This window comes from Cyprinodon variegatus, unplaced genomic scaffold, assembly GCF_000732505.1.
Source record: "Cyprinodon variegatus isolate N-32 unplaced genomic scaffold, C_variegatus-1.0 Scaffold85, whole genome shotgun sequence".
In the NCBI taxonomy this organism is placed as follows: domain Eukaryota; kingdom Metazoa; phylum Chordata; class Actinopteri; order Cyprinodontiformes; family Cyprinodontidae; genus Cyprinodon; species Cyprinodon variegatus.
Window position 1 is genome coordinate 331,184 of NW_015150538.1, and position 22,814 is coordinate 353,997.

Here is a 22,814-nt window from a genome sequence, read left to right on the forward strand (position 1 = left end):
GCTGTGCTAATAATAAACTTTCAGTGTGAAACTCATGAAAAGCGCTCTCTGGTCAAAGTAGCAACCTGTTAAAAAAGTAAGGTCCTTTAAAAATGAATAAACTAGCTTTCACCTAAACCATAATGATATCTAGACCCACACACTGTGGGTCTAGATATCATTATGGTTTAGGTGAAAGCTAGTTTATTCATTTTTAAAGGACCTTACTTTTTTAACAGGTTGCTACTTTGACCAGAGAGCGCTTTTCATGAGTTTCACATTGAAACTTTATTATTAGCACAGCAAATACACATACACACAGCACATATCTCCATTTCCTGTTTAAATAATTATTTACTCATGTGTAAACAGCCAACTAATGTAAACAAGACCGTAGCCTAAGGGTTTATGTAACAGCAATTAGATAAGTAGCTCCCAAGATTAGAATTGTTAAAAGAAAGCAGTAGTTAGTTTTGCTAAAAGTTCCCTACTGCATGTAAGGTATGAGACCTTTATATGCTTAAAACACAATGATACAAATTATTTTTAGCTTGTTCTGGTCATGCACCATTCTATACAGCTACACAGATGTAAGCTTTCATACTTAAAATCATTTTTACAGAGCAACAGGATCATGGAGCAGAAGGTTTGAAATGTTATGTGTAGATTCTACAGGGTGATGGGCATAGAAAATATGCTTGTTTAATTTATCGTAGATCTCTCATTGCTGGCTCATGCTATGACCAAGGGTGTTAAACTGAATAAACTTCTAAATTTAAACAGCAAATGTTACTAAGCAGAAAACCTGCCTATTCAATAAATTGTGCTAATAATAAAATCAAGTGGAAGGATATATCTCAAAGCACTTAACAGAGTTTAAAAGTTGTATTCCTGAGCATTTTTTAAGCATTTGTAACATTTTGCCTTTTGATTTAAAGGCTCAATTCATGTTGGATGGTACAACCTTAATAAAGATGAATTTGCTCAGTTGGCCTGGTTTTCAGATCATGTCCCCTACCTGATATGATATGCAGCATCCTTTATTTAGTTTAAGGCCTCATTTGTGTTCAATTAATTAGTCATTATTTATATAGCAAATTGTGACCCAAAGCTCTTTACAGGCGTGTTTTGGCGTCACTACCTTCGACAGGTTGACTTTAGTATCTCCTGGCCCCTGGTGCCTTTCAGAAATCGAAACAAGGGGTAGTCTAAGTCTCTCTTCTATTGCTCTTATATTCAGAAAACTACTTCAGCAGAAACTTCAGCAGCATCCTCTTGGTGTCAGACATGTCAGGTACGTTCATATGTCTGTTTAAAAGGTCTAATCCGGCGATTCTTAAGAGAGGAAAAGGTTAATCCACCTTACCTTAACCCCGTCTGAGTAGAAGACAAGTCAAGGCTTCCTACTGTCGCTAATCAAGGCTTTGTTTCATTTCTCAGTATGTCAGAGGTCAAACACTGGCTGTTGGCTGTTATGTAACCACACAAGCCATTTATTTTTGGGCGCCATAATCAGCGTACATGATAACTCACACATTCAGCTCATGTCTTCGCAGTTGGTATCTACAGCTGTCACTGTGAGATGCATAAAGATTGTTAGTCAGTATTTATATTTATCCCTGGCACGTAACCCCTGGTGATGTAACGCCATTGAAGTACGGATGGACAGCACAGTTTTCCACATGAGGTAGTGTGTTAGATTACTCCTGTTGCAGTAGGATTAAATAGTGGTAAATATATTATATAATCATTTTGTGGCTTACAATGTTAAATGTATACAGAAGATGCTAGTTTTATACTTGGTTACTTAAGTCTTTTAACTAGGAAGATGAATTGCTACAGTCCGTCAATAAAAATCTCTTTCATGCTGCTCTGATGTAAGCACAGGCTCTGGCTTCAGTTCACTCTTGGCATACTTGTGGTTAGGCAACAGTCATGCTTATGAACAGCTGTAAAGAAACTAATGCTTTCTTACACCAGCAGGAAAACTGATCTTGTCATCCTCTGCTTTTCTTCATGTTAAACAAAACCACAACAGACACATAACAATAAAGACAGAGTTTCTCAAACAAGGTTGTTGAAATAAGCAGTAAGAAGGAGGGAGACTGGTGGAAAATGGTGCTTGAACCAGAGGCTACCGTGCCCTCGTGTGGCCAACAGAGTGCTGATGGGGTCAGCTATTGAACACCACAAGTTTTGTCTCATTTGGTAATGATGGGCTTTCACTCCTTCATGCCACTGTTCAATGCTAATTTTAACTTTTTATTAATGATCTAGAAATAAAGCAGTAGGCAGCAATGATTCAGAAACATGTTCTATAGAGAGACTCTTAAATGGCTCCTTTGTCCTTACTGGGAAGGAAGTCATCTTGAGACAGAAGATCAGTAGCAGCCCAGAGGAAGAGACTCACAGGTCTGAGAAAAGAACTGATGTTGGTGAGTCAATAGGAAGTGCGTTATGGTCAGACAGCGTAACGAGGTTTGTCGGAGTCGAGGAATGTTTCTATTTTTACTAAAAGTGGTGCTCATGCTGCCCTGCAGAATTATCACCCTTCCTAGAATTTCTCTCATTACAGCAACACAACTGAATGCTTTTTATATAGATATTTTTTGCAGGAGACAAACACAAAGTAGCACATAATTACGAAAAAGAAATTAAATAGTTTATAGTTTTAAACTTTTTTTGCAAATAAATGTATGAAATGTTTGATATGCATTTTTCCCTTCAGTCAGTGGTGCGCTCAGCCGATTTTTGTTGCTCTTTTGCGATATGTGTCCAGTAGGTTTGAACATAGGGATTTTTTCCCCTTACTATTCTTTGCAAAAAGTGCAAGCTATTTCAATGGCTCTGGCTGTGTTAGGCTGGGCATACACTGTACGATATTTTCGGTTCAGCTACAGCTCAGACTGTAAGATGATATCGCAGGGTTCACAGTGCATGATGTATGTTCTTCCATTGTGCGGCCCAGTGCTCTGATGTGATCTAACTGCTCACACTGTACGTCCAGAAACCACGTCAGACTCAGTGCCGAGAGATGACGCTGGTCGGACTTTTCACTCTGGAAGAAGAACTCCCTTGTTTGCACTTGCACAGTTCATGAGGTTCTGGTAAATTGGCTTGTAGACGCTTGTAGCTCTGCTTCAACAGTAGGATTTGTCCATGAACACCTTACAAGGGCCAACTAAACATCAAACATGTTTGATTTTTTTCTCAACCGTACGATTCCTGATTGAGAGGTGGTTGAGAGAAGCCAATCGCCCCTCATTACCCCCTGTATACTACACAACGCAGGATACATGATGAGGCTGAAACTGGGGCTGATCGAAAAAATCTCGCACAAGAGGAGAATCGGCCTGAAAAGGGAGAAAAATTGTACAGTGTATGCCCAGCCTTACTGGACTTACTTTATTGTTGCAATATGAACCCCCGGATTATATCTTACAGCTTCTATATGGTTTTCCTCAAGATTTATCCTACATTTATCAATGGTCCTCGATTTACCTCCTCATAAAACATGTCTCCACACTATGATGCCTCCACCACCATGTTTCACTGTGGGAATGGTGTGTTCCAGCTTTTGTCTGGGGTTACTTTTCAGTATCTCTCCACCTGCTGCAAAATTACCATGGACCTCCTGGCTACTTCTATAATCCATAATGCCATGAATTGACATAATTTCAAAGTTTTCCATTTTTGGAAAATTTTTATTTCCAAACTTTTTGAACTTTCTCACTCCTTTAGGTTCTGGCAATATGCATTAAGTGGGTTTGCCGCCACACAGAAGTCCAGCGACAATCAATTCTAAACAAAATAGCATTCAAGGTAATGAAACAGGGAAACACTGGAGCCAAACATATACATGCTTATAGTTTGTGCAAATAACAATCAAAATTAATTCCAGTCTGCAAGTTTGGATAACAAGAAAAAAAAAGGAAATCACAATTTAGAATTCTGGCAAAATCCCGCCTCCTTAGTCTTCCTATCCTGTGTGGTCAGTGGTGCTTTATTACAAACCTCTAAAGCCCTTATTAATAAGCTGCGTTCATCTATTTACGATCTGGATGACTCCTAGAGGCAGCTTAATTATATTTATTGGGCAGAGTGAAGGACACTGAATACAAATGAGCACAACACATTCCAGATCTGCTTTGGATTGCTCTTATTATAAAATATAAATAAATTGAAGTTTATAGTTGGAACAACAAAGCGTGAAAACGTTAGAGATAAGAAATCAATTGTGAGGAACTAGTAAATATATACTGTATCAGTTAGTATAGAAGGTTACTATTGCATTAGGGCACCTTTGCAGTAGTGTGACTTACCAGCATATATAGTATATGCTGTGCTGCTTTGCACAAGTAGTTGCTTGTGAAGCTTTAATCTGATTAACTCCAGGATATTTACAGCTCTTAAGTCCTCCGTTATCAAGGCTCATCTTTTTTTCTTTTGCATGTAAGATAAGGGGTTTATTTTTAAAAGACTGATGAACACAGTTGTGTCACAAACTGTGTCACAAATTTAACACTACCTCATGAATCCAACTTCTGAGGGAAGCTCCTTTACCTGGAGGTGAAGAGCTGCACTCTTCCACTGATGTAATTCCTCTCCAATCAGATGGACTGTATGTGTTGCTCAGTTTTCTAATAGCCAAGTCTGCCCACAGACAGCATTCCTCCTATCCTCCTACACCTCAGCTGCTGCATCTCTGGACTGCCTTCCACTGATCGGCTCCCCCACAGGCAACAAAACAAATGCTAAGTGTTATCTTCTGTCATAAAAAGAAAACGTATCCATTTAGCTCTACTTATATTTAGAAAAATAAAAATGGGAACAATCTTCAGTGCATAATCAACTTATTAAAAAGAGGTCTGCTTTCTTTCTGTGTTTCCAAAATAAGTTCTGGGCACTCCATTATGAGTTTTCCAGCAATGACTTCCTGGGGTTAAGCTCCCAGCTGATTCTAACCCTCCTGTTTTATTCCCAAGCATCACTCTCCAATGGCTACTGTGTGTTTTCCTCTCTGTCTGCCTGCAAATCACTCCCATATATCACCAGCGGACAAGGCGATGCGCCCGGCTGCACTTTGACATCAAAGTGCACCAGTATGGGAAATGTGAAAAGCAGAGAGGCTGAGCAAACGAAATTGCAGACATAACTTGATAAAGATTTCAGGCTATTATTTGCAGCCACCTTGATCTCATCACATTAGACTACATGTATGACCCAAGTTTTGCTCAGTCATTAATAGTCACATTTTGCTTTGCAAGATTTTGGAGGGTTAAATAAGATAAATGGCTGGAATCCCATACATTTTGTCATACTACAGCCACAAATGTCTGTATGTTATGCTGGTATTTTATTAAATAGACCAACTCAAAGCAACACATAACTGTAAAGAAGAAAAAATATACATGCAACAATTCTTACAATTTTTATGCATTTCAATTTGTCCTCTTGTTCTCCTTAATTGTCTTGATATCTGTCTCAATTTCTAAATAGAGTCAAATTGTAAGTAATTGAACCTGGGTGTAAATCCAGCTGTTCTGATAAGTCAGATGCTTATTAGAGATTATTGGTGAACAAATGGAATCATGTAGTTGAAAGTTTTTTCATATCTCAAACTGTTGATTCAGTCATCTGAAAATAGCAAAGATACCAACTACAAATCTATTAAAACTGTCTGTCCATCTAAAACGGCATTACAACAGACCCATTGTAACTAAAGGAGCTGCAGAGATTCACTATTAGGGTGAGAGAATCTCTGAAAACAGTCACTAGCTGTGCAATGGGTAGGTCTGGCCTTTATGGAAGAACTGCAAGAGAAAGGTCATTCAGAGTTACACCTGCAGTGGCACGGGGCTGTCAGCATATTACTAGTGGAGGTGATTACAGACAGGGATGCAAATGTTCCTTCTTAAACAGAGCAAAGACTTTAAACTAGAGATAGAGACTTAAATCCAGTCCAAAATCTGTGGCCAGGATTCTGAATTTAGACATTCAGTATGACTGAGCTTCTGCAACTTTTTCACTCCTAATATGATTAAAGTAACCTGAGATGAAAAAAACAAACACAAAATCTTGCAAATGTGTATAAAATGTCCTGCATTGTATCCATTAGGAGCATATAAAATGCACATGTAACCTAGCCTGTGAGTGGTCTAGCCTTGATCAATGCCACAGGCCCTAGAACTGGCGGGCCAATCACAACGCAGAGATGTGTTTTGAATTTTTGGATGCAAAGCGGGCGGGTTTTTGAGGGCGTGGCGACAAAGCTGCATGATGCTGGAGAAAGCACAACAAGGAAGATGGCAACAACTATTGAACAGTAGCATGCACTGCGGCAGCAGCAGCTTTCAATGGAGCGCACCATTGAAAGGTAAAAGTTCTCTTTCTGTTGCTGTTGTTCATTAAAAGTAAGTTTTAAGGTCATTTCAGGCGAGAATATTATACTTTAAAGCGTCACTATATGGTCCATTTACAGATTTAATGCATAATTTAAAAAAAAAAATTTCCAAAGTTGAGAGGACCGCGGCAACCAGTGAAGCTCCGAGGCTAACGGCAGCTGGGGCTAATGGCAGCCCATCTGCAGTGGCCCTCTCTCAGCATAGTCTTGTGTAAAGGACCACTGGCTCTGATGCTGATTTTTGACTCAGCTTTGGAATCTGGTTTGGTAGGATCAGACTTGGGGTTTTCGCTGAAACGTGAGCAGGAAGAGGCTCTACGCTCATTCATTTTTAAGAAGGACGTATTCGCCGTTTCACCAACAGGCTGTTTGTTTACACTCCCCCACCAGATTTCTGTCAAGCTTACTACGTCACAGTCTGTTGCGCTCATTGGTTGGCGTTGGCCAATAGGCACAGACATGGTTTGAAAAAACAACTGGTTGTTCTCATCAACAATCTTCCAATGTCTCATTCATCGGGACTAAATTACACATTTGATCTCACACTTAGTGTTGTTTATCAGGCTACATGTAACCCCATATCTTCAAAGAAAATGGATGATCATGTATCTTTTCCTTCTAGCTTCACTGTAATTATCAACTGTGTTGATCTGTCACATGACGTCCCATAAGAACACTATGGTATTTGGTCCGAGGTTCTGTGAATATGATTATTTTATATATATTTTGTTTCCTGAAATCAAAATAGTTTTTCACTATGAATGTTTTTCTTTGTTACAAACAGCACTGACCATGTGCTTTGTGGAGGAACGAATTGAGTCATAGCTTAAATAATGAAAAAAAGAAGAAGCTTTTCCACTGTGGGCGTGAAGTGCAACAGTAGATGCTATTGGCGTAGCTACTTAAACCCACTTAAACCACTGCCAGGTCATTTTTGTTACTGTCATGGGAAAGGAAACATTGGAGTGGGTCTGTGTAGAGGGAATTGGAGAGAGAGGGAGAGCGCAAAGCTCTCTTTTTCTTAGGTTCATCCAGTAAGCTGGGATCATGCTGCTTAAAGACCCGCAGAGATCCCTGCTGGACGCTGCATCGACTTTCAATGGCATTTCCCTCTGCTCTGTTTGAGGGCAGCTCCACACATTAGGACGCGCACACATCCACCTCCCCAGGAACTGCTCTGTTGCTCCATCAGCCTTTATCCCTCCTCTCTGTCTGTTTACCCTGGAGGACGACGATGTGGCTCATGAGGGCTGCAGAGAGGGACTCCAACACATGACCGCTGGCATTCCCCTAAAAAACTCACCAGCGGAGGAATTAAGATCTTTACGCGGATCCCCATCAGACGTTTTCCCCGTTCTCCATCATTTTTAGCCTTAATTCGGGACACTTCGATGAAAAAAGACTGAGTTAAGGCTTTTCTGCGCTGCGTCTGGGACGCTGACAGGACGGCGCGGTTGCGTAACGTGCCTGGATATTTTGGAGAGTTTTATTGGAGGGGAAGGAAAAAAACACGCTGGTGCTTCAGAAACGATGAACAACACCAGGAATCTGAGGGTAAGAATGTTTGTTTTTGGCTTCACGCTTTGGTTAAATGGGGGATAACGTTAGTGAGACGGGTCGAGCTTTGAGTGGGCCGTCAGAGCCACGCTCAGAGCGCACGAGGCTGCGTGATTTTACTCTGAACGGCAACATTAGACAGCTTCAGCTTCACCGACCATGTGTTCCTTAAATAATGACAGTCTGAAAGTTGTTTTACTGAACTCACCCTCTATGGATCCAATCTAGGAGAAATCAATTAAGATCGGGGAGAATCAGCAGATGATGAGAGCCAATCAGGAGTCTTTATTCTTTTAATGATAATTCTCACTTCTGATTTAGCAAAGATAATTTAAGCAGTAGACAAATAGGCACATCTAGGCATTATGTTTGGGTTAATTTACTATTTAAATAAATTCTAGTAATAATTTTATATTCTACTAATTACCTACAGCCTCAGCTCAGGGCTTCATGCATCACAAGATATTAAAGTATTGTTAAATATTTCCAGTGATGATGTCAGTGGGTTATGTAGGAGTTTACCCACATCTTTCCCCGTTTATCACCATTATTTCTCAGAGGTCCAGCATCCTGTATAAAAGATTGGAGATTCAAATGCAAAAGGTAGGATGTGGCTTAGATAAAACAATTGAATAAAAAGAAAAAATCACGTCATTTTCTGAATTTAAGACATTTTTAAACTGGGGAAAAACATAACATTTTAAGTCACATTTTAAAACTTCCTAAGGTTGAGAATATGATGTTAAAAAAAAAGTGAAGAGGTTGTTCAATTTTCCACAGGCTGCCATGATCTTTTTCACTGTTTTTAATTTTAAACCTTTAGTGACGTTCTTTAAATTATGAGGTTGAGTAAGTGATTTTTAGAAGCCAACTTTTCACCCTGAAATTCAACTTCGTTTTTTCAATCTATTAAAGATGGATTAAGGCCAAGAGGCAACCTGAGTTTGAATCTCTGTAGCATATGGTGTAAAAATGCTGCCAGGTCTGTGGCCGTGGTAACCCCTGAATATGGGAGCAACCGAGAGGATGCTAAAGATGAGACAAATATTAGGGTCATGTTCTCTGATATGTAAGCAGAGATGGGTGTTTAATTGCTTCATTTTCTGGTGGATTTGATACTACTGTCTCTATTAAAGAAAACGCATCACATGTTTACCTGATTCCTTTGTTGTTGTCATTGAGAACAATATAGATCAGCAAGTTAGACATCAGAGCAAACCTGATGTTGGTATTTGCCAAGTAAAGCCTGATCAGTATATCTCTACTCCTGGCCTCAGAGGGAATAATCTTTAGTATGAATGGAAACTCATAAGTGGGACCTTGGAGCAAATTCTTTGAGAACGTATGTAAAAAGACGGGTACATTTGTCGGAGTGACTGCCTAGATCAGGCATCCCCAAAGTCGTTCCTCGAGGGCCGCTGTCCTGCAGGTTTTAGAGGTTTCTGTGCTAATTCATGATTGTTTTTACACCTCTGCATGTCTTTTAGGTTTTCAGGGTTCTCACCAGGATTTTATACTCATAAAAAATTTGCGCATCGGCCTGATTTTCAGCGCAACAGTGACTTTTTTTTTATGTCAATGGACCATTATGCAGAAATACACTGGCAGAAACCCTGGTCATAGCAATTTTATTTATTTTAATTTTTTTAGAAATTATGATGCAAAAACCATTTGTTGTTTAATCCTTGGAGCCCTACCACCAAAAAAGGCCTTTCAGCTTTCTTTTGTCAACATTTCCATCGCAGTGAAACATTTTTCCCTTCTTAGACCAAAGTGCTGCAGTCAGCTTCCATAATTGACTACGAAGAGCTGCTTCATGTTTAGTGAGCTAATGAAAGCAAGTCAGAGGGCCAGAGTTCAGATTTTAGTCTCGTATAGACTGCATAGGTCACTTGCATCAGTCAGGTATCGAAAGTGAACAACTGCCTGTTTTTGCATGTCTTCTTCTGTATGTGTGCAGCAGACAGCTTGAACTGTGTGTGTTTCTATGCGAGTCTTTCTATGTGAGTTTGATCCTACTACTGTTACAGTAGCCTCAGCCATCCCTGACTGTTAGTGCTGAAAAGGTCACTGGTGTGCCAGAGCATCTTACCACCATGCCTACTGATGTATATCTTTTGCTGCTTTCAGTTTAATATCTATTGCCTGGGTTTCCAGATCATTTTAATTGCTGCAGTAGAGCCGATCCTGTCAACTGTTAAGTTCGTATCACGCTCTCTGTTGTGTTTGCACTTATAAAAGCAGGAACGAAAGTCCACAGCCTCCCTAATCAGTCTTCTGGAGGTGGGATTCTTCAGCCCTCGTCTTACAATCAATAACCACTTACTGAGGAGGAGCTCTATGCAACCAAACCAGTGGTGACCCCCCCCCCCCGTCACATGGGTATCTCCAGTGTCCCCTCTGCTTGCATCCATCTGTACGCCCCCTCCCCTTCTGCCTTTTTTTTCTTCCATCTGCAGTTGCACTGCTTCCTATGGCCTTGCTGTTTCCTCTCTGCTGCCCTATTTCTGCAGTAGAGGTCATTCAGCTTTCTCTGCTGATATAGTCCATCACATCTTCCCTGGAGTCTTCAGCTGCTGCTGAGATCAGTCTAACATCCTAAACCTGAACACCACTGGAGGGAGGGGGGCGACTGCAAACCATTAATCTAAGCACTGATCTGCATGAAAGCATCTGTGGCAGAGAACTGTGTTTGTGTCTGCGTGTGCAGGTTGTCTGAGACTTATTATAACGGATTGGCTGCCTATACTCCTCTCCTCCTCCTCTATCCTACTCAGTTATAGATCTGGTAACTTAGACTCAATACTCTCCTCACCTGGAGCTTTAAACTCTCTCTCTCTGCCTTCTCCTTGGTGTTAGATCCTGGCATTTATGATTTAAAGAAACAAGGTGAAGTCAACACTGCTTTATTATAACATTGCAACACCTTTATGGTACATTTCTACTTTGATATAAAGTATTGTTATGTATTAAAATCAAGTGATAATATGCATAATATGCATCTCTGTTTTGCGAAGAATGTACCATTTTAAAAAGAAGACTCTTTGCATACATGCCTGTGGTGACATTGCACAGACTAAGGCTTAGAGCATTGGAATTGTCCTTGTTTCTTTCATGACATTGATGTTTTTATTAAATCCATCTTTTTAACATGTTGACATGGATACTGTAGGTCTGCAGGAAGACATTTGATCCATAAGTGAGTAGACCGCCTGTGTTACAGGAAAACTGACACCAGTAAAACTCGTAGCAGTGGTTTACGAAGAATACCAGGTCAGAATAAAAGGACAATATTTCACCAGTAAGATCAGAGATCTTTTTGAGCCAATTTAGCATAAAACTAGAATCCTCTTACTTACATTTGCATTAACTGAGCTCAGTTTGGCCACTACCTGCTCCTGAAGTACTGCCCGTAGCATTGCATCATTTTAATCAACTCCGAAGGAAAGAAAAAAACTGATCAGAGGGAGAGAAGATTCATCTTCCTTTCTAACTGATTATTGAAGTAAAAGATTGAAATTACCTAAGGGACAAATCAATTACATTCTCCTCTATTAATGCAAATCATAAGAACTCAATTTTTTCTTTTTTTGTTTTCTTTTTTTGTTAGTGCACAGTCCAGAACCAGTTCTACAGGGATTTTGGCTCCTGTTGGCCCCTGTCTAGAACCCTCCATGCTCTCACTTTATCTGAAAACCATTTAATGCTTTAAGTGTTGCAATGAGAATGACTTTATTTTTTTAAAATATTCAATATGGAATTAACAAGATAAAAAAAAATCTAATTAAGACTTTTAAGTTTTAAAGGCAATACTTCAACTTATCTATCTACAGCAGTGTCCATCAAGGTTCCTTCAACATCAGTCAAATTATGTTTTGCATACATAAAGCTGTAATGCTTAATAATTTGTAATGAAAATTAGTCAGATGTTGTTTGTTCACAAATGAGAAATAATTAGCTTGATTGCTGCGCCTCTTGAGACGTCAATAACACAAACGCTGACATACATTTTCTATTTCCTTTTGTGTGCTCAAATCCTGCTGTGAAAATCCACACCTTGATCCTAGCTGCGTTTTTATGCATAACTCTTTTTAGTAAAGCGTTAAAATGCATTGTTTTAATTAACGGTGCTCATACCTCTTGCTATCGCATAAAAATGTTTTGGGTTTGGTAGTGAAGAAAAGATAAACAAGCGTTGAAGAAATGCACATAATTATAAGGAGGCGATAACCTGACTATGAAGCAGGAGAATGTGAAGTGATTGATGGAGGACAGGGCTCCGTCTCACAAGCAGATCATCAGACAAGCAACTAATGCAGACCTGCTGGCAGAGGATCAGGCTCAGACTTGATCCATGTCCATCCATCACGTCTGTCTCAGGAAGGAGATGCTGAGCTTTCAGCCATTCATCCCTTTTCTCTCCAACTCGCTCCCCAATACCCGTTATGGGTGTGCTTTATTGCTGCTGTTGATGTTTTTCCTCATTTTACTCCCCTCTGTGGTGCTAATCAATATAAGGTAGTGTTTGTTTAGTGGAATTGGTTTTGAGCTGGCGATATGAGCAAAAATTGAATGAATGCATGCAATAAATTTCTCAAGGTGTCAGTAAACGGGTAAGCCTTCCTATTACTCTTAGGGCTGGGTGATGAAACACTAACATGGCGGTATAAGATCGATAACAGTTATTCAGTTTAATGCTCTGTTGAACACATGCACCCCGTCTGCTATCATTATTTGACTCCAACCAAAGCAGCAGGTAGATTAGAGCTGAAAGAAAATACAAAATAAATTCAATACATAAACAAATTGAGTCAGTAATGGTCTGTCATGGGTGCTGCAAGTACGAAGGTCAGGAAGCAATTTGTCTACCCAGGAAAGTTTTTAGTTACACTGTATAGTGTATCCCATTTCTTTCTTTGAAATTCTCAGTGAGACATGACTAAGATAGATTTTGAAAATTTGAATGTTTTCCATTCTTACTTTTACATTTCCAAACAGATGATATCTAGCAAATATAAAACAATGTAATTTGATCATTTAATTAAGCAGAAAATAGTTGTTTTTTTTTTATATTAATTGCAGGGCTAATTACTGGCAAAATCGATAAGAGAAGCAGCTGAGAGAAGTGGGCTTTATGCTGCCGTGCAAGGCTTTAAACCTGGGTTTGAATGGCGACAAAGCCATTCCCAAGCACATATCAAGGTGCTTATTTTGAGCCTGGATCGATATTTATTTTTGATTTTGTTGAAGGTGGAGAATCCTGCTTCACAGCGGCAGGTTGAGCCGAACATACTCAAAATGCTCAGGCTCATCTTCTTCTTTCACCACTTCGCCGCGGTTCTTCCAGCAGTCCACACTTTCTTTCAGTTTTTCTCGTCTTCTTTTCCTTCTTTCCCATCGCCTGGCTTGCCACAGGTTTGCCTGCTGTGTCTAAAAGTGTCTCACAGCAGTGACCCAGAGTTACAGCTCATTAGCAAATTTGTATCACGTGCAACCTGGCGCCGGACGCTCCCGAATGCTTTACCGTACATAAAGGAGAAGTGGCGCAAGTGAAATTAGACTCTGCTGTCGGACAACATGCAATAATTTATAAATGTTTTAAATCAGGTTTCAGACCGTGGTCCGATAATGTGTGACCTCTGCTCTAGAGGCTAGCACCAGCAAACAAGCTTCTCCCTACACCGCTGTGCTCATCCAATCTCTAGAGTGCGACACGGCTGGCCACCTTGTTCCAGTTCTCTCTCAGCCGAGAGAAGATGCATGTCCAATCAGAGGAAAACTCATCCAAAATGTAACAATCCGCCTTTAAAAATCGGTCCCCTCATAATGACCAGCCAATTTCCGAGCATTGCCAATAGACTGCTGCAGTTCGAGTTTTAACCCCTAAGAGCATTTTCATGAATGATGGCTGAAAATCCTGCATGTATAACTTCTGTCTTGTACTGTTCATGTGCAGCAGTGATCACTGCATTTGGCCCTGTTAAAAGAAAAAAAAAATTAAAAAGAACATTTTGTACATACATCTTTTTAAAACATATTAAATAGGAAAGCTTCTAAGATTGTACACCCTCAGCATTGAATGATCTCTGAGACCTTTGCTCTGGAGCTGTAGCGCAGTGGAAAAACTTGGTCCAAATATAAACTTATAATATTTTTAGACAGACTAGGCTAGGAGCCAAGCACATGAATCTAAATTTTTTTTTTTTCCAAGGAAAATAAGGATGTTTATTCTGTATTAACTCAGTTGAACTGATTACAAATTTTCTGGGTTTCTCACTCTCCTAACTCTATATGACACTGGATCTTGGACCATTCAGAGAATCCTTTACAGTGATAATTCCCATTGAGATTAATGTTATAAATGCTTTAATTGGTGAAAAAAGTAAACTTCTAGAAGCAGAAATGCCCTGAAATAATTTCAAATGACCCCAAAACGTCAAGTGTCCTATGACACACATTTACAGTTGTCAGATTTTATGCTTCTCCTTCTCTTTCATCCCTTGCCTCCATCGTCTAACATCCCTTCCTTCTTATATGTATACATACTTTAAATATTAAAGACATGGGGGATTTTTTTCACTAATGTTTCTCAGCTTCCGGATTAAATAAGACCATCAAAGTATAAATCGAAAACATAGAAAATCAAGGGAATTTTTTTTTTTTCAGTTTTGTAATTGTTCATTTCAAATGAGCCTCCCTGTGAAGCCTAATGTAAAATCATGGAGCCAGAAAGTAAAAATGTTTTGTTTTGTGTGAATAATGACTACGTTCTGAGTTGAAACTCTGTAGATAAATGGTTGTGTGATCAGTGTGCAGAGACGTTCTTCTGTAAATATGGATGCCCTCCCTCTACACCCAATTGCTAAAAGATTAGCCAAAGCCAGAGATAAGGGGGGAAAAAACAGAGACAGCAATTAATTAAACTGTCTTTTGTCCTTTTTAGTGTTTCAATCTCTGTTGTTCTTATCTGCCTTCTTGCCTCCCTGACTCATTTTCCCACTTTCTCCTGCTGATCTGACATACGGTTGTGTAGAGACACACACGGAGGGTTCATGCAGTGCCCATTAGTAACCTGAGCTGACCATAAGTGCTGTAAAGTAGCCAGAGGGTGGAGGCCAAGTGCTGGAATCTGGAATTGAGTGAATCTCACCTTACATATGTTCTCTATAACATTAAGAACTGTCATTAATATATGCTTTGAGACAAAAAACATTTTTTATGAGCATTTGATGCTCATGCTGTGGTTTGTTGTAGTTATGAACTAAGTTTTATACATTTTTTTATCATTAAGTATTGCTTAACAAATACTAGGATATGCAGTTTTAGCTCTTGCCTAGAGGGGCTGATAGGTTGCATGATTGCAGGCTATTCTCAGGTTTGTTGTAGATCTTTTTTTAGGATTAAAGACGGATCTGTTCAAATCCCCTCATGGGATAAAGGTAGCAACAGATGTATACATAAACAATCCTAATTCTATGGTAGGTTCATAAAAAAACAACATATAACTCTAAAAGCTAGTTTTGTTAAGTCTTCCAACAAATAAATTGGCAAGACGGTACCTCCACAGAAGATTCAGAATTTAAAAGCAAATTTAGAACCATGTCACGGCATTACTGTTTTTTTAATGTTTAGCATCCACTGCTAGAAAAAAAAAGTAATACATTTAATTTAGAGAAGGATTTATTAACACCACCTGACGGTATTGAGAAACAGACAGTATCTAGTCCTGAATCAGAAATATCACCTTTGGATTGAGTTGGAAAATTTAGCTGTAAGTGATTTACTGTGCTGGGCATTGACCCACTTATGGTTTTTAGTGAACAACAGAAATATTAGAGAATTAGGTCCTATGCAATTAAGACACTAGAACCAATGCTTGTTTTATTATTATTCTGACATCCTGTGTTTTACATGTTTTTGTATTTTTCAGTTTAATGATGAAACAACTTTATGTAAATATTTAATTTGATCGTTGACCTTGTTAAGCCCAGCACCTGATGAAAGTAGCTCTTAATTTTACTAAGTTGTATATTAATAAATACCATACTTTGTTTAAAAAAAAAACAGACGGAAATTTAAAAACTCAGGAATACGTTTCTATATCCATATTACCCGTCATTACCTTGGAAACAATCTGGGTTTTTTTGTTTGTTTTACAAAAAATATTCTATAGAACAACATCCAAAATCTGTTTTCTCTTATGTTTTGTTTTTATTTTAAAATCCAAAAGTAGAAAATAAGCTGCTTTTTGTTTGATATTATAACATATTGGCTATTGCTAATACTTAACAAAAAATAATTTGTTCTTCGTTAAGGTCATGTAAGATTTGTGGCTCTAAACAACCTTTATTTAGCTTGCACATCTTTTTTCTTTCAGTCACTGAAGGTCACTTGTTTGACTGGAATGTTGAAAGTGTTTTCAGCTTTAAGAGGCTGACTGATTTGGACATTTCTCAGGTTTTTTCAGACAAGCACCACTTCTGTCATCAGTCTTTGAAAGCCCCTGAACTAAGTTTTTCGATATGGTTATTAAAATCCACCACATATTCCTGTTTTTAAAGATTTTAACTATGTAGTTTACATTAAATAAATTCATTTAACTCGCAAATAATCAGATTAGGCCTAAATTTGGCTACAAATTTCTAAATGTTGCAGGCAAACTCCACTTTGAATTGTCTTTGTCTTTTTTTTTTCATTGCGCTAAAAGTGGTCATTCACCTATACACAAGGTATTACTAATAAACAAATTAATAACATGACACAAAGGAACTGCAGCAGAAGAAATGGGAAGTGTATCACTCAAAAAATATTTAACTTCTTCAAATATTTGTTGGCCAGGCGTGCATTGGTGGCGCTGTGGTTAGCGTACATGGCCCATATACGGAGGCATTAGTAGTCCTCGACGCTGCCGCCCCAGGTTCGAATCCCACGAGTGGTCCTTTGTCCTATGTCTCTCTCTCACACCCCTTTTCCTGTCAGCGAGCCACTAGTGCCATAATAAATAAATAAAATTTTTAAAATGTGTTCATACATGACTAAATTTGCTGCAGTTTATGACTGATTTATTTAGAGAAACACTATGGCTATTTTTTGATTCCTTAATATATCCTTAAACCATACAACCATATACCGTAACCAAATATATGAAATGCAAAGTCCTGTGCAGCCTGACCTTGTTCTGCAGCAACACCCCTTAACGGCAGTATGCTGAATGGGGCAGTGCGCATGCAGCACTAAAAAAACATTTAGATAATGCTTTGACCAGTGAGGTTTCTAATCCAATCAGGCTCTCCTGGATTACAACAGTCCGGAAGCTTAACCTGGCAATCTTAAGGACCAAAAGAATCTGCTGCCCACAAATAAACGCCACAGAATCTCCAATAAAATTTGTTTTTGGATTTTAATGTTTTTGGAGAAACACGGCACATTTATGTCAGTGATAGCTGTGAAAGATTATTCAATTATTTAATTTTATTGTTTCAAAAGAGGTTATTGTCCATTTTTCTTTCACCCTTTCATGATTAGCAGCTTATTTTATTTTTCCTCCACAGGACTTTTTGTACTTGAATGATTTATAATGATATTCTGTAATCTTGTCTACTGTGAGGAAATGTGTATTTATGTGACTCTTTATTACGAAAATCTACTAGTAGGGGATCATGTTTATTTTACTTTGAACGTTATCCTAATCTTCATTGCCTCAAGAAAATAATAAACAGTGCCTTTATGTGATTCTAGGCTTCAACATTTTGTTTATATTTATAATCTACATAGTTAACTGTTAACTGGGGCTCAACACAAGATCTCACCCCGTGGGGTCAAAATGATCACAAGAACAGTGAGTAAAAATCCCAGAATCACACGGGGGGACCTAGTGAATGACCTGCAGAGAGCTGGGACCAAAGTAACAAAGGCTACCATCAGTAACACACTACGCCGCCAGGGACTCAAATCCTGCAGTGCCAGACGTGTCCCCCTGCTTAAGCCAGTACATGTCAAGGCCCGTCTCAAGTTTGCTAGAGAGCATTTGGATGATCCAGACGATGACTGGGAGAATATCATATGGTCAGATGAAACCAAAATAGAACTTTTTGGTAAAAACTCTACTCGTCGTGTTTGGAGGAGAGAGAATGCTGAGTTGCATCCAAAGAACACCATACCTACAGTGAAGCATGGGGGTGGAAACATCATGCTTTGGGGCTGTTTTTCTGCTAAGGGACCAGGACGACTGATTCGTGTGAAGGAAAGAATGAATGGGGCCATGTATCGTCAAATTTTGAGTGAAAACCTCCTTCCATCAGCAAGGGCATTGAAGATGAAACGTGGCTGGGTCTTTCAGCATGACAATGATCCCAAACACACCGCCCGGGTAACGAAGGAGTGGCTTCGTAAGAAGCATTTCAAGGTCCTGGAGTGGCCTAGCCAGTCTCCAGATTTGCACCCCATAGAAAATCTTTGGAGGGAGTTGAAAGTCCGTGTTGCCCAGCGACAGCCCCAGAACATCACTGCTCTAGAGGAGATCTGCATGGAGGAATGGGCCAAAATACCAGCAACAGTGTGTGAAAACCTTGTGAAGACTTACAGAAAACGTTTGATCTCTGTCATTGCCAACAAAGGGTATTTAAGAAAGTATTGAGATGAACTTTTGTTATTGACCAAATACTTATTTTCCACCATATTTTGCAAATAAATTCTTTAAAAATCAGACAATGTGATTTTCTGGATTTTTTTTCTCATTTTGTCTCTCATAGTTGAGGTATATGTATGATGAAAATTACTGGCCTCTCTCATCTTTTTGAGTGGGAGAACTTGCACTATTGGTGGCTGACTAAATACTTTTTTGCCCCACTGTAAGCAGTAATCTTTCTGTTTGTTTGTTTGATTTCAGTCATCATGTATGCTACTTTAAAACTTACATTTTAAAGAAGTCTTTCAAAACAATTACATTTTTATTTAAATCCTATAATATCTTCCGCATGGGCTTGGCGAATATATTTGTTTTGCATTGTACTCTGGCTTCCTTCTTCTTTTTTTTTATTGACAGCAGTCCCTTTAAAAACTGCTGATATAAAATAGCTGATTTACTGATGCAGGAATTTCTTTTGAAGTCTTCATAATGCTGGTCTCTATATGTTAGCACATCATAATAGTATTCTGAAGTTACACAGTCGATTTAGGGCCAGGCGTGTTGTTTTTTGTACTTTTTGTCCTTCCTTTGACATTAAAGTGGCTAATAAAGATAGTAAATGTGTTAAATTTGTGAGATAATTATAATTCCAGAGTAAGGTTGTTTTAACTGTTCCTATATTGTAACGTTTTCCATCATAGTGATAAGACAAGAAAAGTGCTTAACGTGTTATTCACCAGCCTTTATATTTTGGCAGAACGAGGAGTGAAGGTCAATTTAATGATATCTGGTTCTCTGCCCTGAAATCCTGCTGCTTCATGAATATTATAATGAACAGCATTTACTCAAAGCTTTCGCTGTTCAATAGCTGTTCAATGAACCCCTGCCAGTTACACATATACACACACAGTAGAAGAGTCTTCCTTTGAGACGTCTGTATCTTTATACTGTTTTTAAGCCTTTGTGACCGAGGAAAACCCCACATGTGGTTGCATGAACAAATATAGCTTCTTAGTTTAAATAAAGCAAAAGCCAAACTATAAATAATGGAGAGTCTTAAAAGCAGTCTCACCAGAAATCCTTGGTTTGATGTGAGGCTGTCTGGGCGCTCTCTTCTCAACAGGAAGTAAAAGCAAATCCAACAACAATGATAGCAGACTACTGATTAACTAAGTACAATTATATGGCTGATTTCCAGTAGATTATTCTTCTTTTTTTTTATATACCCTTAGTTCAGTTTTGTTTATATAGCGCCAATTCACAACACATTAGAGCCCGACACATTGGCGGGCCGATTTATCGTGCCTATTTCAGCTTATGGCTCATTAATAGTCATCGGCCAAAATTTCACCCCCCTTTAGCCAGTGTGTTTTCACTTAAAGCTGTATGCAGTAACTTGTTTTCATTTTTAAATCATCATTTGTAGAAATTAAATCTAATCATCAAAATACACTAAGTTTATAGTATAAATATTCCTTTCACAGGCAGAGGGGGACAGTCATGTGTGGAGCTGAGGATGTAACATGTGTTGGATGCAGCATTTGTAGTCTTCCTCAAAAAAATATTTGAGGTCTTAAGTCTTAAGTTGACACTGCTCAAATTAAAGTAGCTTATTTAAATTCTATAGTTCTGTTTTAATTCTACAGTTTTTTCTTTCTTTATTCAGTTTATATATATATATATATATGCCCCCAATATCAGTATCAGCCTTCAAAGACACAGCCAGGTGGATAAACTCCAAGCCAATTCTGCTAGTCACAGTAAAAGAAACAGGACTACCCCAGAAACAGACCAATCTCCTACATCTATAAACAGAGATGTCGATGGCAGCAGCACAGTTGATATTTCAATCCAGTTTGGATCACAGCTGATCAGGAACAGACCAGATGAAGCTGCTATGACTAGAAAGAACATAAAGTTATAAAAGGAACGTGGCAAATATTCACACATTCAGAAAACTGAGGATAACCTAACTATTTTGGAAGAGGTATAAGAAAGCCCAGGTAGAGCAAAGGAATAACGGTTGTCCAGACTGAACTTCTCCCCCGCTAGATCTGGATGTTAACACCTTACCTCCACCTGCTCTCTAATTACTCTGTTTCTAACTATAAGCTTTATCAAAAAGGAAAGTTTTAAGCAGAGCTAAAAGTAGACCGGGTGTCTGCCTCACTGACTTAAGCTGGCAGTTGGTTCCACAGGAGAGGAGCCTAATAGCTAAAAGATCTGCCTCCAATTTTTCTTTGAGAAATTCTTGGAGCCACTAGAAAACCTGGAGATTTAGAGCAAAGTGCTCTGTTAGGACCATATGGTACAATCAGATCTCTGATACAAGATAGAGCTTGGTTATTCAGTGCTTTATATGTGGGAAGGAGGCTTTTAAATTATATTCTGGATTTAATAGAAAGGTAATGAAGGGAAGCTAGGATAGGGGAAATATGATTTTAGAATTCTGGCTGCAGCATTTTGGATCAGTTGAATGCTTTAAACTACATTTTAAAGACTTCCTGATGGTAAGGAATTACAATAGTCCATCGTTAAAGTAACAAATCAATGGACTAGTTTCTCTGCATCAGCTCTGGATAAGCTATTTCTAATTATGAAATCATCCAGAAGTGAAAGAAGGAAATTCTAGAAACCTCTTTGATATGGGATTTACATGTAAGGTCCTGATGAAAAATAAAACAAACTTTTTAAAACTTTTTTATCCCATCCCACCAATGAAGTGATTGACTAATCAGCTTCTTTTCCATAGACTCTGATCCCGAAGACAATAACTTTGTTTGTCTGCATTCAGAAGAAAAGTTTAGAGTCATCCAGGCTTTTATGTCTTCAAGACATGCCTGTAGTCTATGTAATTTGTTAGCTTCATAAGGATTTATAGATGGATATAGTTAAGTATCATTGGCAGAAATAATTGCATGGGAAATTAATTTCATGCTGACAAATAATTCTACCAGTTGGGAACACATATAGAACAGAGAATTAGTCCTAGCAGCGATCCCTGTGGTACTCCACATATAATTCTGGTGCATGAGGAAGATTTATTACTAAGGCTCTGAAATTCCATATCAATATGCTTTTGCACCATTTTTTTTTGTTTGCTGCACTTTATAAAATTAAAATGTTCATTTTTGCTGCTAAGCTGCTGCTCATCCACTGTCTGAAAGCTGTAGAACACAAAATTTCAATTTGTATATATTCTGTGTATATAAAATGACAATAAAAGTTGTCCAAGTACATAAAGTGAGTTAACTAATCAGAAAAAGACAGTCCTTTTGAGTTTAAAAAAGATTGATCTGAAATTTGGTCATTTCCAGGAATCGACTTATCTGTGCTTTTTTATTGCCTTTTATTTTATCTATACATCAAGAGGCCATCATCGTAAAACAATGGCTGGCTAAAAGAAAAACTTTTAGATAAACTGTACCTTATTGCAAGGAAAATGATAATAATTAAAATCACTTACCTTGATACAGCAAGTTTTTCAGCTTTAACAGTTTTTTTTTTCTTCCATTTAGTAAAAGGAGAAGTAAAACACAACAGGGATGAGAGTCTGAAAGGCTTAAATCCTGGTTAACCAGGCTGAGCTAATTAGTCCAGATTTCCTCCTCCTGGTTCCAGCGGGAAAGCCTTAGAATATTGAGACAAGTTGTCTGCATGCATTTCTGGCAGTGGAAGGGGGGGGGTAGCACACATTCACATATGTCAACTAATGAGAGCTTTAAACAAATATTGCTGTGAGTTATAAACAAAGTGTTTGGGTCCAGGTTGCCGTAGGGAAATAGCTTGTCACCCTTCACCCTCTCATATGAAAAAGGAGGTTAGGAGTACACCAACCAGCAGGGATTCCTTGTTCTTTCAGGAAGCTGTGGTACTATGACCTTTTGCCCTCTATACTATCCCTTTTGTGTTTCTAGTTGTTTCTTGACAGCCATTTGTCTCTATCCACTCACTACAATGGAATTCCTTTCATTGGTTCCCTTGTGAGGATCTTACAACCACAAAGGGCTTTGACTTTTTCTTAGTTGAGGAGTTTTATCACAAATTCTAGTTAGGGACAGTTTAACTTAGCATTTACTACTATGGAGGGTGGGGCTGTGTATTATGGCTGAACTTGTCTTTCACTGTATCATCCTTTCCTATCTGTCAACATTCATGTATTAGTGTTTTGTTAACCTATTTGAAATAAAGATTAATTAAAATTGGAACCACCATCGTGTTTTAAACTTGGTGTTTAACCTTTATAAA

The 22,814-nt window shown here is 38.5% G+C and overlaps 1 protein-coding gene across 4 annotated transcripts in view; it reads left to right on the forward strand.

Annotated features, from left to right (window-relative positions):
• rtkn (rhotekin) overlaps window positions 1–22,814 on the forward strand; it is an 87,043-nt gene that overhangs the window by 41,636 nt on the left and 22,593 nt on the right. The window contains exon 1 of one of the 4 annotated variants that reach the window (XM_015373318.1): window positions 7,367–7,936. The exons of the other annotated variants lie outside the window; for them this stretch is intronic. Within the exon in view, the coding sequence (XP_015228804.1) occupies window positions 7,913–7,936 (24 nt within the window). The 5' untranslated portion in view covers window positions 7,367–7,912. Of the gene's footprint in view, window positions 1–7,366; window positions 7,937–22,814 lie in introns of those variants that run through there. 4 annotated transcript variants of the gene reach the window in all.